This window comes from Bolinopsis microptera, chromosome 8, assembly GCF_026151205.1.
Source record: "Bolinopsis microptera isolate Bmic1 chromosome 8, MBARI_Bmic_1.0, whole genome shotgun sequence".
In the NCBI taxonomy this organism is placed as follows: domain Eukaryota; kingdom Metazoa; phylum Ctenophora; class Tentaculata; order Lobata; family Bolinopsidae; genus Bolinopsis; species Bolinopsis microptera.
This window is the reverse complement of record NC_087079.1, coordinates 7568642-7587563: the sequence shown is the minus strand read 5'-3', so window position 1 is coordinate 7587563 and position 18922 is coordinate 7568642. Positions and strand designations below refer to the sequence as shown.

Sequence of the window (18922 nt, the reverse complement as noted above, 5' to 3'; positions counted from 1 at the left end):
TGTGATAAGAAGTGAAGCAACCCTGATCGGTTCAAAACCTGGCTCAGATTAAGTCGAGTATTTAAACGAAAGTCTCATTACAATTTCATAGAGGTCCGTACCCTCTTACCATGTGTAAGCTCATTAATATACTAATATAATAGAGCGTTTTAGAGCACTGGTAACATTTCTCTCCAAGCGCAATCATATTATATATTATATTATATATATATATTAGCAATCAATCTCGATCATACCAAAAATCTAATACTACAATTATAATGCTTTCAACACTAATCACTACTATGTAACAAATAATTTGTTAGGCTGTAAAGATGTAGTTTATACATATATATATATATCCAACCGTGTGTATGACGTGTCCCAGTAGCCAATCATAATATATATATATATTTACGAAGGATTCAAGCCGAACATGGTGTGTTTCCCTTCGTGTCCGAATGGAATATAAATATGTATAATATTATACACAACTCTGTCATGAAGCCGAATTGTCGTGACTTTAGAGCGTCTAAGAGTTAGCCCTCATCAAACTATGAGAGGGTATGTGAGATTTCTAGAACAGTGAAGAAGTATTCAGACTTCTAGACCAGTGAAGAAGTTTGGACCACCTGGAGATTTGTACCTCTCACAGGTGATCATCTCATTTGCATAACATGTCGGACTGGTATTATGTGTAATGTGTATACTAGTGTAACCCGTGCCTACGGCCGGGACTTCACTATCGCAGTTGAAATGCAAAAGTATAAACCCGCCTATTATATTCGAAAACACATTTTCGTAGTTAAAACGGTGCGAAAATATGACCTCGCTCATTCCAAACAGAACACAATTTAATTCTGAGTGCCCCTCATTATATATTACAACAACAAGATACAAGGCCAGGTCTCTCCCGAACGTTGGGATGGCCTGAGGTGCTTATCTCCTTTTCAGTAACCCTAAGCCACTCTGTGCCGAGGCACTATACTAGCTGTAGGGGGGACGGGGGTTAGTCCTACGAGCCAGAGAGTGTGTATCACCAGCCGAAGCTGTACCAAATCACAGCTTGGTTACTAGCCGACTTGCATCCGACCGGATTTGAACCCAGGTCTTCTGCTTGGGAGGCGACCGTGTTACCACTACACCACCCGGCCGATAAATTATATATTATGTGTATATAATTGGCTTTATACTACAGGTACAGTGTACACACCTGGGCACTATAATCTTACTGGGCGAGCTAATTGACCGTGAAGTTTCTGGTTAGATGGCGAGATGTTCACATCTTGTTGACAGGGGCTACTACAGGCTGCTACAGGCTGCTACAGGCTGCTACAGGCTACTACAGGCTACTTCAGGCTGCTACAGGCTACTACAGGCTACTACAGACTGCTACAGGCTACTACAGGCTGCTACATGCTGCTACAGGCTGCTACAGGCTGCTACAGGCTGCTACAGGCTGCTACAGGCTGCTACAGACTGCTACAGACTGCTACAGGCTGCTACAGGCTGCTACAGGCTGCTACAGGCTACTACAGGCTACTACAACTGATAAATCATTATAATTTATATTTGTGGAATCTGTGGGAGGAGTAGTTGAAAAACAAGATTTTAAAAGTGTTTGGAATTTCCCGTATTAAGACCTTAAGACAGATTCTACAAGCAGCTGGTTACTAGGGATATTATTGAAGACATGCTAACCTGCTTGCTGACTTCATCGGGCACAAAATAGATAGCAAATAGCAACCTCATAAAACACTTGAAGAAACATCGCGAAAAAATAAGTTCAGAAAACCAAATCTGCCACTAATTCTCGAAAATTTCATAATTGATACGAAAGAATACGAACGTTATTGTTTTTAATTTTTATTAATCATGTCAAAATTCTACTTATGATCTGAGATAGCCAATCTTACTATATATAAAGCGAGACGATATATATATATATATATTATGATTGGCTACTGGGACACGTCATACACACGGTTGGATTGTTAATTCGGTTGAAGTACCTTTACATCCATTATCACCATAATCTGAACATGATTTATTAAAAATTTGCAATATCGAAAACGAAAAATCTGAATAAACTGAAAATTTTGAAACTGAAAGCTGCACTCAATTGATGGAAGGCAAAAATTTACTCATAACTAGCAAGGTAATAGCTACAAATGAACAGCAGATTTATAAATCTGCTGATAAAAATTAGATAAAAGACATGGTAACTGATAAGAGTTTGAAATTACACGTAAGCAGATAAATTGTCTAAAATTTCTGTCTCAAATCAAGTTTATAGTGCATCATGAATTTAGGCTTGTTCGATCAAAGTTATATTAGGAGATATTAGGAAAATAGTTCGGTCGGCCGGAAGGGAGTCCAGACTGAGTGTGGTGTGGAGGCAGGATCACCGAGAGACTCGAGATGCTTGTGAGAGTAGTGTACTCATCTAACCGCCATCCAGTATGTGCCACCGGTAGAAATACATATATTATGATTGGCTACTGGGACACGTCATACACACGGTTGGATTGTTAATTCGGTTGAAGTACCTTTACATCCATTATCACCATAATCTGAACATGATTTATTAAAAATTTGCAATATCGAAAACGAAAAATCTGAATAAACTGAAAATTTTGAAACTGAAAGCTGCACTCAATTGATGGAAGGCAAAAATTTACTCATAACTAGCAAGGTAATAGCTACAAATGAACAGCAGATTTATAAATCTGCTGATAAAAATTAGATAAAAGACATGGTAACTGATAAGAGTTTGAAATTACACGTAAGCAGATAAATTGTCTAAAATTTCTGTCTCAAATCAAGTTTATAGTGCATCATGAATTTAGGCTTGTTCGATCAAAGTTATATTAGGAGATATTAGGAAAATAGTTCGGTCGGCCGGAAGGGAGTCCAGACTGAGTGTGGTGTGGAGGCAGGATCACCGAGAGACTCGAGATGCTTGTGAGAGTAGTGTACTCATCTAACCGCCATCCAGTATGTGCCACCGGTAGAAATACATATATTATGATTGGCTACTGGGACACGTCATACACACGGTTGGATTGTTAATTCGGTTGAAGTACCTTTACATCCATTATCACCATAATCTGAACATGATTTATTAAAAATTTGCAATATCGAAAACGAAAAATCTGAATAAACTGAAAATTTTGAAACTGAAAGCTGCACTCAATTGATGGAAGGCAAAAATTTACTCATAACTAGCAAGGTAATAGCTACATATATATATATATATATTCTTTTCGTTTGATTATTACTCAGTATATTTTAGTTTTGTACCGTTTTAAGTCACATAGTTTTGTACGTCTTCCTAAGACTTGTTTTTCTTTCCTAGTTTGTAAGTTATTTTAAAGATTTGTGAATATTCCAGTTGCTTTTAGAACAATTTTATCTCAGATAACGATGTTTAATAAAATGATGCAAAGACTTATTTCGAAGATCTAATCAACACCGACTTTTAATGTGTAGGAGTACAGCTACAAAATATATATATATATATATATATATCTGTGCCATTTTACTGACACCACGGCATCAACTTTAACGCGACTTTCTGCAAAAACCGTAAAAGATATACAACTGAAACTTTTTTGACTGGGTCAAATGCTTTAATGGCCTACAAATCAGCATGAAAAAATAAAAATTGGCCAAGGAATAATGATTTTAGAGCCCAAAATTTGGACCCCCAAGTGGTGTCAAAAACGCCAATTAAATAGGTAATAATTATTTTAGTCTCTTGAGTCTTGACACCGTTTAGGGTTATATTATACGGGTTCCTGCTAGTAATTGTAACGTTTTGAAAGTAGAACAATAAAATGTCATTCTTACAAATAATTTGTGTTGATTTGTCAATATACTGCTACTAGTGTTATTCACTAAAATCATTTACGAAACTGAAAATAGTTCACAATACTGTCAACAACATTGAATATTTTGAATCATGCAACTAAAATAACATAGCGATTGGCACGCATACCCAATATTTTGCATTCAACACGTTCTGTACAAGAGTAAAATACAAGAAAATTACGTGCAATTTTCAAGTATTTGAACTAAACTACTAAATGAACTATAAAAGAAACTAAATAAATATTGATCTAACTGATACTCTGATATTACGAAATCGAGCCGAATTGTATATCTAGCTAATAGTTAATACTAATTCTGTTTTAAAATCGAACTTGTTATCTTTTAGTAACAACGTAATCAGATATGTCATACTCAACACAGTGCTGTTTATACACCCAGTTAGTTACATCTGGTAACCACCACTCCCACCCCCACCACCGTCCTGCCACTTGAATAATGTTATCAGGAGCTGTGTTACCTGAGCATATCCTATACAGCTATACCTGTACATGTCACTACCAGACACGACATCGTGTAGATGTAGTCCTGTACCCTCGTAGTCTTCACTGTTAGTAGACAGTTCTTCTATATAACTATCCTCGTCTTGTTTACTGCCTCTTAATATAAAACCACATTTACCAGCTTCTGTACACTCCACTGTGCTGGGATGTCGGAATGTAAAGAGACGCTTGTACACAGTACCTACTGGCATACTCTTATCTCCTGTCATAGCATGTTTCACAGTACTGACTAATCTTTGTGCTGATATTGGTGACACGTCGATATACTGATCACTTTTAATGAGTATGTTCTCATGGTGGGTTGAGAGATTATCATTGTTCGTTATCTCATTCAAAATTGCGATAAGTTCAACCTTTTGTACTTTTGGAGAATAGTTTCAGGCGTTGATTACTATTCCCAAAAATATTTTCGATACTTTCTGCAGTTTTTTCTCCTTGCAACATTCCTCTAGTGTTGTCATGAATACTCGTGTCTCCTCTGTACTGGGTGTTTTGATGTAGTAAACACGGAGCAGCAGTTCAACAACAACAAACACAGACGTCACCTTGTTACCCAGAACTGCGTCTGTGATATCTGTTATCTTTTTACAACTGATCACTAAGTCTACATATTTCTTCGTATCATCCACCTCAGTAGTTCTCAACCTTCTTGCTTCACTACGGGAACTGACTAATGAAGTTGTTTTCGTCGACAACTGGAGAACACATTTTATATCACCTACTGATATTTCTGGTAGGTTTTCAATTGTCTTATAAACCTCAAGATAAAGTTCCTTGTTTTGTTCGAAACTCAGGGCTAGATTCATCTGCTGGAGGAGATACTTCAAATTCTCGTCCAGTTTCACCTTTCCTTCCAAGTTCGCTAGAATAGTACGAAGGAACGGCTCAGTATTGCTCCCTCCGAGAACTATCATATTGTCTATTTGACCGGTGTCCTGTTCATCTAAACCCGTCATATATTCCAACACAAAAGACGAGTTGTCTTGATGCGTTAATTCCGACAATAAAACGTTCATCATAGCTTTATTATCCCATTTCCTGATAGTGTACATGCATTCTTCAAACACAAACCGTCCTTGCACATTCCGCCTTCTTCTTTAACCACTGTCTACACTCTTCCTTCATCCAATCTATAACAAATACTTCCGCAAGTTTATTTAACTCCCTGAAGTTTCCGTTATGTACATTCCCCAGCTCCCTATCATCCAACAGAGTGATAAACAGCGTTACATTTTCCGCCAAGAAATCATCAAATTCGAGTTCCACTTGGTGCATCTCTTCTATTAGATAGCGAAACATTGCGCTATCAGCAACAAGTAACTGCTTGGAAACATTGAGGGGATCTTCATCCTTCAGCATTAGTAGAATTGTTTCTTCCATAACTAGAAGTGGGAGTAATATACTTTTCAATAATTTGTATATTGTATCAATATAATATATATTATTTATTGATAGTATGAAAGTAGGGAGCAATTATTTGTATTTGGTTAGGAAAATCAGACAATATGATTAGACATCAAGGGGTCGTTCACATATTATGTAATCAGCCGAGGGGGAGGGGTTTCCAAATGCTTACGGTTGATTACGGGGGAGGGGGGGGGGGGGGTGGTCGTTGATTACGTACTCAAAATTTTCTTTTTTGCCCTCTAGAATAATAAAAATGTGACAATATTGAATTCAAATTGCACTCAATTGCACTCTGATAGTGATAAAATTTAGAAATAGATCGAATATCCGACTATAATACTAATACTAATGGTAAGTAGTTTAGAAGGTGGTTGGCGGATATCATAACAATGATGTCGGCTCATCATGATAGCATGATAAGGGTAGCATGAGACGTAGAGAAAAGTGTTTTCTAGGGGAAAAAATCAAGGGGGGGGGGGGGGGCCGGGGGTCAGGCCATAATTACGTAATATTGCTGTCAGGAGGGGGGGGGGGGTCTTAATTACGGTTGATAACGGTTGATAACGGTTGATTACGGAGGGGGTAGAGGGGTAAAAGTTGCTAAAATATTGATTACGTAATATGTGAACGACCCCCAATTATCAAAAAATGACACAGATCGCACCTCACGTTCGGCGACCGAATTCGAAAATGAAAAAGTAAGTTAAATTTAAGATCCAAGGCTACAACAAAGCACAGAGAAAGGAACAACACAGAGTGATGACCTCACACAGTCGAGAGTAGCAGAGTCACGCGATGTTTGTAATATAACACTCTAAGAGCCCAGCATTATCTGATCATGTGCTAGACTCACAATTAGATTTCAAATAAGAAATACGGCCACTTTTCTGGTCATGAGGTCGACCGCTAGATTTATCGTATCTGAACCTTATTAGAATTTAGAATCAGATTAACGTTTCCACAGCTGTTAAAAGACCATGATGGCTATTCTTTTACAAAACCCATTCAACCGATTACAGTTGCACCCTAATTATAACTATCACTCTGTACATTACTAATTTGGCATCCAACATGTAGTTCACACATCTCCCTCCGCAGGCATTCCCTCACACATCTCCCTCCGCAGGCATTCCCTCACACATCTCCCTCCGCAGGCACTCCCTCACACATCTCCCTCCGCAGGCATTCCCTCACACATCTCCCTCCGCAGGCATTCCCTCACACATCTCCCTCCGCAGGCATTCCCTCACACATCTCCCTCCGCAGGCATTCCCTCACACATCTCCCTCCGCAGGCATTCCCTCACACATCTCCCTCCGCAGGCATTCCCTCACACATCTCCTTCCGCAGGCATTCCCTCACACATCTCCCTCCGCAGGCATTCCCTCACACATCTCCCTCCGCAGGCATTCCCTCACACATCTCCCTCCGCATGCATTCCCTCACACATCTCCCTCCGCAGGCATTCCCTCACACATCTCCCTCCGCAGGCATTCCCTCACACATCTCCCTCCGCAGGCATTCCCTCACACATCTCCCTCCGCAGGCATTCCCTCACACATCCCCCTCCGCAGGCATTCCCTCACACATCTCCCTCCGCAGGCATTCCCTCACACAATTCCCTCCGCAGGCATTTTCCCACTTTACGTTTGAAGCGTCGGGGCACAAGTGCATGGTGGTAGATGTACAGGGAGTAGGAGACCTGTACACGGACCCCCAGATACACACCTACAGTGGGGAGGGGTACGGGAGTGGTAATCTGGCCACTAAGGGTATTGCTCTCTTTTTCAACACACACCGCTGTAATGTTATATGTGAGGCTTTAGGTGAGGCTTTTTGTATCTTTGGGTTATAGTAGGTTTGTGGCTGCAATGTGACAGTAATATATTGCAGTAATATATTAGCTTATTAAGCTTCATGGCGTATTATACATAAAATTATGATATGCTTATTTATAACTTAAGATTATCGGGTACATTTTAACGTCATCAATGGATTTTGTAAGTGAAATGGGAGGTTGTTCTATAATTGTTCAATAGTTGTTCAATAATTTAGAGCGTAGTGATGACTAATAATAGAATAAAAATAACTTTTACCTTACTTTGACCTTTTCCCCAGGACTAAGCAGGTTCGATTTAACTACCAAGGAGAGGAAACGAACAACCACTACTGGGGACGGAAAAACTTGCCTGAGTAAGTTTGTTTTACAATTTAAATTAGGATATTTTAAAGGATTCGTTGGTTCGTTAAACGATTCAAATTAAGGTTTTTAAACCTCAAGAAAAGTTGTTATTAAAAAAAACATTACAAATGTTACAATTTACGTGACAATTAACATACAAACCACGTGACAATCAACATACAAATCACGTGACAATTAATATACAACCCACGTGACAATTAACATACAAATCACGTGACAATTAATATACAACCCACGTGACAATTAACATACAAATCACGTGACAATTAACATACAACCCACGTGACAGGGAGTAGCTCGCTCAGCTCTATGGAAAGTGAGGGGAAGTCTACAGTTGAGAGGGATGTTTTTATTGACAGCGGTATTGACGAGGGTTCTATCGGTAGAAAGGTACTTTATTTGTTTCAACTTTTTGGCGAGGTTCCAACATACTCTCATGACTTGTTAGCATAATTCTGCAATGATAGGACAACGGCGTGGAAATTGTTTATTAAGAATAGAAAATTGTATATTCACTATTCATATTATACTTATAAAATTTAGAAATTTGAGCTGTTAAGTCGAATATCAAAGCTTGTTAGTGCCTTAAACCGGCGGAATATCCAACAGGTCATTTCTATCACATTCAAAAACGTTGTTACCTGATATAATAAGACACGATATTTTCCAATAGTTTATCTGTAACATTAATAGCATGTGATAACAATTACCAGGAAAACCAGTTTAACCTGAACAATGTTGGTGGAGTGGGGCAGCAAATACCAAAGATTCGCTTGCCGTCTAGCAGTTTTGATGCTCCTGAAGATACCCCCGATCAGGCCTGGGACACAGTATGTTCTAATTTAAATTTATTATAATCAATTATAATTAAAATAAGTAATATCGAAATTTCTATTACATAAAAGCTTTTGTGAAATTATTATTGGTCCACGTGCTTTTCAAACGTGACTTTTGTAACTTAGTTATTCACAGAATAAATACATGGTTGGCTTATAAAATCTTTATTAAATTCATTGTTAAATCTGGTTAAACCACCCTTACATTTCTCAACCAGGAGGAGCTAAAAAGATCACAGCTGTACGGCTCAAACAACAGGCGTCCCTCCTGTGTGATGAAAGCCACCAGCTCGCGCAAGCGCACGTGCGATATCAGTACTAGCGACACGTGCGATATCAGTACTAGCGACACGTGCGATATCAGTACTAGCGATATAATGGACACAAGGGCTCCTATTAAGGAGAAGGAGGAACGGGCTACCATACTGGGACAGGTTACTTCTTTTCTTTATTTTAATTTATAGTGAAGATTATACGATATACAGCTCATACACATTACATACTATACTATGTGGTACTTTAAGTACATATTAATAATCATGCTATTAGCCCTCTTACTTGTAAAATAGTTTCACCGAATCATTTTAGAAAGCTATATTTTCACATTAAAGTCAGGATATCTTCATTGACCTAAAAATAATGCCGCGCTTTTATCCAATCTCAAACTTACAGATAAAATTCGCGGAGAGGATATGGTAATTTTAGTAGATATACTTGAACATTCGAAACAAAAATCAGAAATTTGGCTCATATTATGATAAATATATTATGATAAATCTCGTTAAACAGTGTATAAACTAGTATAATTGTAGAATACAGAATTGTAATGTTTATAATATGCACGTGAATATTAAGATTATCCCGATTATGCATAACACAATACATATTATAATATGGTAAGAAACACACTAGAATGAACAAGGCAGCATTCATCTCCGATAAGATATCAGAATTACATTTGATTCAATATTTTCAACCAGCAGATATCTATAGCAACTGCATTTAATTAGCTAATAAGAGGATAATATAGAAAAACTGGATGTTTTCATGTCAGATAATCACTTGAGGTCCTCTTCAAAGAACTTCAATTAATGTCATCTCATTCGGCATCGTAACGAACAGCCCTTTTAAGAATATTTCCTTGTGTTTGAAGTCTGTTAACCTCTGACAGGTGCACTTTGATCTGGCTCTCTACCACTACATGGGACGGTTTGAAGAGGATAAAACGGCTGATAACAAGAGTGCTCTGTTCCATTTGAAGACAGCCGCGGATTGTGGTCTCAGCATCGCAGAGTTCACTTTAGGTTTGATATTTATACTTAATTATATAATTATAATACTAATAACTATGATTATATTATGCTCATAATATTAATAATATTCTTTATACTTGGTTAATTTCTCTGTTACTATTAATTTACCTGTTGCTTTTATTGGCTCTCTTACTTTTACAAACGCTACTAATTTTACTATACTTTTACTGTTGCTTCTACTACTAGTTAGCATCATATCAAATTCAGTGTTGAAATGCCTTGTAAACTATTCCTAACTGTAGAAGAGTGTACTCATTGTACATCTAATTTAAAGGTACCTTGTACTGTACATTCTTTGAATTTTTGACAATGTACAGCTTGGTACGTTCACTTATTTTAGGGTCCTAATTTCTTGATTTCGATAATAGTTAGATTATCAAGGAATTAATAAGCAAAATGAAAGTCAGAAGAATTAGTCCTGACCATTTAAGGGTAGCACTTCGTTTCTTTGACTGCTTATTTGAATATTTATAAATCATAATACTTAGCACGCTTTAAAAAAAAGTTGCAAATTTTTAAAATGTTGAAAATAACGAACATTTCTCAGTGCGCAATTCTTGTACATGCGAACTGGAGTAGGGCTAAGGGAAAGCTAAAATCACGTACACACTACACAGGCCAGGCCCCTTACAGGCTGCAGACAAAATATTGTGTAGCCATTTACCGCTTTAAAGTGCCCTTTATTATTACAAAACTGGCGATGTCCTCATTTCTGGGATTAATTATGCGAATATTCATAGTGATATGCAGGATATCACAAGATTTGCTATAAAACCAAAGGTATTGAATGTTTAGAATATTGGATTTAGATCTTTCTAGTCTTACTTATGATGCAGAAAGTCTGAAGTGTTCCTGATTGTTAATATCATAACCGGTTGGTTCCCCGAAATTCTATTTAATTGCCACGTCATGTTCATTAAATGAACGGATAATTTGTACAGATAGGACGGCGAAACTCCCAACTTTTGATTAAAAGATAACTTAATTACGTTTAAGGAGTCTTTCTCACCTTACCCACTATGTTTGCTATATTGGTCTTAGCACGCATTGAAACGTTGCAAGTTTTTAAAATGTTGAAAATAACGAACTTTTTGCAGTGCGCAATTCTTGTATATATATATGCGAACTGGAGTAGGGCTAAGGGAAAGCTAAAATCACGTACTCACTGGGATTAATTATGCGAATATTCATAGTGATATGCAGGATATTACAAGATTATTTGCTATAAAACTGTTGTGAATTATCGACCTGCGATTAATTTACTTTCAATATAATCTCCATTGAGGTCGTTTATTATACACCGCCACTTCGTTACACACCATTACACACGTTTTGGTGGGGGAGAGAAAGGGACTGCCTATGAGGGGGGGGGGGGGGGGAAGGAAGGTATTGAATGTTTAGAATATTGGATTTAGATCATTCTAGTCTTACTTATGATGCAAAAAGTCTGAGGTGTTCCTGATTGTTAATATCATAACGGGTTGGTTCCCCCAAATTCTATTAAATCGCCACATGTTCATTAAATGAACTGATAATTTGCACATATGGGACGGCGAAACTCCCAACTTTTGATTAAAAAATAACTTAATTACGTTTGAGAATGAAACGAATGAACGGATAATTTGCACATTATATGGGACGGCGGAACTCCCAACTTTTGATTAAAAGATTCAACCATATTAATTTTATTTCTCACCGTACCCACAATGTTTGCTGTCCTGTTTCTCTGTCTTATCGCCGGTTCCCTTGCCGACACTGACCAATGGAACAAAGCCCTGAGGTTCCCCGAGAAGGTATCCACCAACAACTACATAAAGCTAAACCCTGAGGTTCCCCGCGAAGGTATCCACCAACAACTACATAAAGCTAAACCCTGACTTCTCCAAAGTTACCTGAGGTTCCCCGAGAAGGTATCCACCAACAACTACATAAAACTAAACCCTGAGGTTCCCCGAGAAGGTATCCACCAACAACTACATAAAGCTAAACCCTGAGGTTCCCCGCGAAGGTATCCACCAACAACTACACAAAGCTAAACCCTGACTTCTCCAAAGTTACCTGAGGTTCCCCGAGAAGGTATCCTCCAACAACTACATAAAACTAAACCCTGAGGTTCCCCGAGAAGGTCTCCACCAACAACTACATAAAGCTAAACCCTGAGGTTCCCCGAGAAGGTATCCACCAACAACTACATAAAGCTAAACCCTGACTTCTCTAAACAAAGCCCTGAAGTTCCCCGAGAAGGTATCCACCAACAACTACATAAAGCTAAACCCTGAGGTTCCCCGCGAAGGTATCCACCAACAACTACATAAAGCTAAACCCTGACTTCTCCAAAGTTACCTGAGGTTCCCCGAGAAGGTATCCACCAACAACTACATAAAGCTAAACCCTGACTTCTCTAAAGTTACCACCGCTGTGTCCGTGTGTACATGGATGAAGAAGTTCCTGGACCCGCGCGCCCAGCACATCTGGTTCAGCTACGCAGTACCGGGGCGCTTCAACGAGCTCATGTTATCCGACTGGTACCATAACGTAGTCGGTAACACAGATGTTATGGAGTGGACTGACTTGGTTTTGTTGAAGAACGAATGGTATCACTTCTGTTTGGTATGGAGCTCCGCTTCAAGTCTGATGGAGTTCCACGTGAACGGGGTCCTCGTTAAGTCCCACGTGACTACCACTTCCAGGCTCAACAATTCTTGTGGCACTCTAATTGTCGGACAAGATCAGGATTCACTGGGCGGTGGTTTTGATGTGAACCAAGCATTTGGCGGGGAGATATACCAACTGAATGTGTTCTCACGCGCGCTGCGCATTGAAGATATTGCTGCGATGTACTACGACGGTAGATGCAGCCGGCTAGCAAGTTACTTGGTACATGACGTTGTGGTGAGTTGGGAGGAGTTGCTAGGTGCGACGCGCTCCGGTGCAGTGCAGGAGGTGTCCGCAGAGTGCGACGCGCTCCGGTGCAGTGCAGGAGGTGTCCGCTGAGTGCGACGAGCGCAACTTCCTGGGAAAAGTGACGCAGCTGGTTATGCAGGAGCTTAGCACTTGCAATCGACACTGAGCTGTTGTTTGGAATTTTCGAAGTTTTTGTTATTTTTAAAGTTTTGTTTACAAGTTCCTTCGTTTAATTTATTTTTCACAAGCCATGAATGAGCTTGCTCGACTGAACAATTGTAAATCATAAATTTTGATCATCAAGATGTGTCCGCAGAGTGCGTTTTGGTGGGGAGAGAAAGGGACTGCCTATGATATCGGCACGGAATAACATACAATTTAATATTTTTAACCATCAAATATCTAAAGCATCTGTACATTGCTGCAATCAACACTGAGCTGTAGCTGTTGTTTGGAATTTTTGAACTTTTTGTTATTTTTTAAGTTTTGTTTACAAGTTCGTTCGTTTCGGTACATGTACTTTAGTTCGACACGTACTGTAGTTCTACAAACCCTAAAGTTCGACTCTGTCGAACTAGGTTACGCTACCTGGAGTTTAGTTCGACACGTACTAAAGTTCGACAAGAGAACTTCGACTGGACAAGAAAGATATTCATGAAGATACATTTTGTAATTCACAATATCTTTGAATTTAGTTTTTTATCGAACAATTTTGAGTAGCATATATGAACTTTGATAACGTTCCGTGAGTCAGAAGTAACGGTAATATTAGAGGAATGTTCTATACGACTATTGTAGTATTGTACCTTCATGGGTTATATAATTATGTATAATTATGGTATACCATTCGAGCTTGTAGTTGTTATCCCAATCATGAATCAATGAATCAAATGCCTGTGTGATTCGATAGCGTGCAGCAACGCCAACAGTTAAGCAGTTATATGAGTAGCACCAGTGCTTGTCATGGGATTAATATCACATCGGCAATTTTTATTATCATGATATTGGTTGTTGATATAAGCGGGATATAAATTTACCTAGCTTGCTACTCTATTGCTCGCTACTCTCACGAGAAGCTTCAATTCGAAAAGAGCGCCGTGGATTCAGTATCGGGATTGGCGTGCCCCCTGCCCCCGCGGTTTGCTTGCCACGTATCTCATGCTGTATAAGACCCTGGTCATTAGAAACACCCCTAAAAGTTCGTTTTTTGACAACAAATTTAAAACTTCTGTAATTTCATTTCTGTTTTAGTTACGCATTTGATTTTTAGTATGTGTATAGAAAATCGATACGGCTTTAAAATGAAACATAACTAATATGTACTATGTGTGTAATGTAAACATCGTCATTATTTTATCTTATTGGTAGCTGATTGAGACAATTGCTAATTTGATAACTACTTAACAATCTGGTGCCTTACTGACCGGAGTCTTAATTGTTAGTTAGCACTATTATTGTAGACTAAGTGGCCCCATGTAACTCGTACTCCGTTTTATAGATATAGATTGTAGAGTACGCTTGTAAAGTAGAAGAATTGCAATTAATATTATTGATTATACTGAATGGTTCTGAAATTTCCAACCGCTGGTTGCTTGATATCAATAAATAGGTTTTAAGATTACCTAAACGTTTCGAAATTTCTGATCTCGTGCACCTGCTATTGAACCCTGTGATCCTATGATAAGGACCCGGCAATAGCCGTTGGACCACAAGCAGAAACTATTTGTCGAACTAGAGTACGCTACCTGGACTCTAGTTCGACAGTCGACACGTACCGAAGTTCGACACTCGACAGGGGTGATTTCTGGCAAACGTAAGTTGTCGAACTAGAGTGCGTGAATGGCTCGTTTCATGAATAAGCTTGCTCGACTGAAAAATTTTAAATAATAAATTAGTTATAACTCCTAATTTACAAAGTTATCTTAATTTATCTAATTTTCAGCTTGTCTTCATTTGAACATCTACCACGACGAGCTGAGAGAATTGGAGCTCAACGTAAGTTCTTAAAATACTATTGCTATATCAATGTTTTATTTGTTGGATATTAATGCAGTTGTGTTATAGCAGTGCTGTTATTTTCAATAATCAACCTTTCGGTTTTTAGGCAAATGTTTACTGTAAAATACAAATATTATATTACTCTCTAACTATTAGGATAATAATCAAACTTGTTCGTTTGATTTTTGATCGAATGTCACCAACGGCGATATTAATTAAATTGAATTGCATCGAATTGCGAAAAGAGTTTCAATTTGGCGTCTTTGAAGTGTCGCCGATTCTTTTCCCTAAATTTCAGGTATCAAAATCCGTTCCTTTAGCAGGGCATTTGTTGCGATACGACCTTTACCCAAACCTATACAGCTACGCTGTAGTCTCCCAACTACAAACTATACTTTTCTCTTTTAACCTAATCATGGTAGCATTTCAAGACTAGTGTGTGAAATTGGAACCCTCATAATGTGTGAACTAGTTACCTTATATAAGCTCCTCTCGGTTTTAGACCTCCTGGATTCCATGTGACATGTCCGTTCCTGATTCTCCTAGAATAATGGAGAATGACGTGTATTATACTTTAAACGATGTCTTGCTATTTTTACTCGCATGTGAAAGAAGGGAACAACTGGGACGTTCTCGAAGCTTCTTATTCTAGTAAACAACTCGTGTCTTTTATGTACTACGCGGGCAACCAAAATGCAATGTCTGATCTATGACTGCCACGTACGTATAAATGCGTGCAGTTATAGATTTGACGTTGAACAGTCTAACAGACTGGGCTTGCTACTGCTCCCGCTTAGGTAGTCAGTACCTAAGAATCACATTCATAGCTCATAGCGTAAAGTCTATAGCGATCTCTAACCTCATGTTAGTCATACACCCACTACTAATAAATTCTTACTGCAAAATTCTGCACAGAGGACATTCGAACTGAACAAGATTCATAGTGGATATTTCATATTATCTGCAAAACTTTAAATTTTGCCATTTTTCTATTCATAAAAGTTCTTCGTTACCTTTTTGAACTCACCTTTCAATATTTAATGAATAAGTTCGTGATTGGGTCAGTATGAAGAAGCATTGATGTAATAAGAGTCCATACACCATAATGTATTGATATTTGAAAGTGAAACTTTCGAATTAAAATCAATTGTTATTACCACAGATAATAATTTTCAGGATAATCTCGTGAGTGAGAGTGAAGGTATTATGTACATGGAAAAGGCTGCAAAACATGGAACTATCACAGCAATATTGAACGTCGCTCAGGCTTACCATCTGTGAGTCACTTTAGAGTGAGAATTATTTCTTGATCAACATCTTGAGGGTGAAATTTCCGAATTCATCTCAAAACAGCTGACGGTAAATAAACTGGCAGATTTCCTTTTTGAAATCATGTTTAATTTCCGTTCTTATATTCAGAGGACTGTATGGGGTCGAGGAGAATTGGGTTAAAGCTGAGAAATACTACAGAAAATACACCGAATGTTCTTCCGCTGGTTCAGGTAAGCAAACTCTTCAGTTGCCAAAAATCAAAATACATTTTTCTAATGAGGTCGAGCATATAATTAGCATATAATTAGCATATAATTAGCATATAATTAGCATATAATTAGCATACAATTAGCATATAATTAGCATAAGTCTCGAGATTCAATGCAGCACAAACAAAAACTGAACAAGAATCTCCCGCCTCCCAGATATGGACACACACGAACCAACATACCAGATTCTGGCTAAGATAGCGGAAATGTTTCAACACGGGGGACACGGTCTCAACAAGGACCCTCTCAAGTATGTGTGGTATTTGCCACTTACAATGGATAACATTAATTATTAATGTAATAATGAATATTTTTAAAGCAGAAAGGAGAGAAATTAACCCCTATTTTCTCGCTGCTCTGTTCAATTTTTGGTAACCCACCTTGCTAATTGCAGTATATGAGCTGTTAAATTTAACTTATATTTTAATTTAAGGTCAGGTTACCTGTTCACTGAGGCTGCAGAGACCGCCATGTCAGCAATGAACGGCCGTCTGGCCAACAAGTGGTTCATGCTAGCTGAGGAGGTCTGGGCGGAGTGCGAGGAGGAGTGATGACATCATATTTCATCGTGACGTCACGTTCAGATTGTGACGTCACTTTGCCGAAACTAAAACCCTGACTGCAAGTCATTTTAAAGACCAAACGTTTTGGACGTCAAGTTACATTTTTTTGGGACTAAATTTTAATATTTTGTCCTATTGAAACGGTAACTGCAGCTTTTATTTTCGTCCTGAGGACGGTTTAATTACCATTATTAAGTTTAAGAAGAAGGCGGCCCAAAATGGAATCACTAATCAACAATGAAAACATTTATGTTAAATTTTCTTGTTGAAATTCAACTTAAACTTTCTTATTCTTGATTTTGGTCCACCGTATGATATTTTTTATTTAGACTTAGAGAGTCCCGGATTTCATTAAAACCCCGGTACAGATTTATATTTTCCATTTGCTATTTTAAGCATGTGTAAACAAAGCTTTCAGTTGTTTTACATTTTTCCTTCATATATTTGGTATTAGTTATGAGCCTGTTGTATAACTTGTCTCTAACTTACGGATGTCAGTGAAATAAGGTAAACTTTCTTCATTTCTCGAATCGTTTCCTCCTGCGTGACATATTTGTCTTTTTCGTGACATCATTGTGTGACGTCATTGTGTGACGTCATTGTGTGACATTGTTATACAGACAGATAGCCTCGGTCATCTCAAAGAAATTAAGATCTTCGTTTGACATGCAGTAACTTTCCTGGCTTGATACAATTCTTAAAATACGCTACATTTGTAATGGTACACTTACTGATACTGTTTAAACCATGATATCAAGAATTTATGAATCATTCTGCTTAAATCAGAATATCAATTAGTAATAGAGCTCAAAAAGATATGAATCGATTTTTAAAAATCTCTCATGTATCATGGTAGATGATGAATCGTGAAATAGCCAAATCATGGTCATTCGGATTTAGCCATTCAATTTCATTAAAGAGAAAGTGGGCAGTTATTATTCGCTTTTCTGTTTTCTGAGGTCAGTTTACTCAGCTCAATCATATCCACTATTGATAAACTGTACTTATCATGTAGCCAAAGATCAATTTTAACTTGCTTGTATCTGCATCCCACTACCTGTGCATTGTCATTAGTACTCACTGTAGAGGGTAGCTACTGCAGATAGGGGCAGAAGGGAGCTCCTTATTCATTGTTGTTGCCTGTAAGCACACCTTGAAGTATACCTCAGATAAACTCATGTACGTATTATGAAGATACCATGATGGTCACTATTGAATGTGGATAGTTCCTCCCTTTTCAAAACGCTTGCGACAGTTCAGTACGTGGCGCTATCCTTCGACTTCAGTACATTTTAAATTTCTTAATCAATCATCACATGCATAATTTCTAGACGCTTCTGTTCAAATTTACAATTTTGATTCAATGATAATCATACGAGAAGGTTTATAATTATGCTTCACCGCGCCTATTACATATTAGTTCAGTATCTTTAACAAAGTTGTAAAACCTGGTTTAACAAGAAAATAAGAATTTCTTGAAGTTGAGCTTGTAATGCTGAACGGGTTGACCTCTATAACCATTATTCTATCATTCTATTTCTACGGAAACAAAACCATTCCTAAATTCATCCGAGAGATTATTTTAAACCACCTTGCTCCTGTTTCTACTCGGCCCGTTTGACTCAAAGCCTGGATAGCACTACCGTGCCTGCCAGAAGCAGACAGAGGGCATCACGTGACAGCGAACCAGTGACGTGGTAGTGTCACGTGACAGGAACACTTGAGATCTGCTGGCTAATAGGTCATTCAAATAGCAACTTTATAAAACACGCGCTGCTTATCAA

General features: G+C 38.1%; 1 protein-coding gene across 2 annotated transcripts in view; it reads left to right on the top strand.

Annotated features, from left to right (window-relative positions):
- LOC134819532 (eukaryotic elongation factor 2 kinase-like) overlaps positions 1 to 17598 on the top strand; it is a 44030-nt gene extending 26432 nt beyond the window's left edge. For both annotated transcript variants that reach the window (XM_063829518.1, XM_063829517.1), the window contains 11 exons: positions 7411 to 7606; positions 7899 to 7973; positions 8273 to 8373; positions 8697 to 8813; positions 9038 to 9253; positions 9991 to 10123; positions 14979 to 15031; positions 16211 to 16311; positions 16454 to 16536; positions 16732 to 16825; positions 17009 to 17598. In XM_063829518.1, coding sequence (XP_063685588.1) covers positions 7411 to 7606; positions 7899 to 7973; positions 8273 to 8373; positions 8697 to 8813; positions 9038 to 9253; positions 9991 to 10123; positions 14979 to 15031; positions 16211 to 16311; positions 16454 to 16536; positions 16732 to 16825; positions 17009 to 17126 — 1287 coding nt within the window. In that variant the 3' untranslated portion in view covers positions 17127 to 17598. The remainder of the gene's footprint in view (positions 1 to 7410; positions 7607 to 7898; positions 7974 to 8272; positions 8374 to 8696; positions 8814 to 9037; positions 9254 to 9990; positions 10124 to 14978; positions 15032 to 16210; positions 16312 to 16453; positions 16537 to 16731; positions 16826 to 17008) is intronic.
- Positions 17599 to 18922: the final 1324 nt, after the last annotated feature.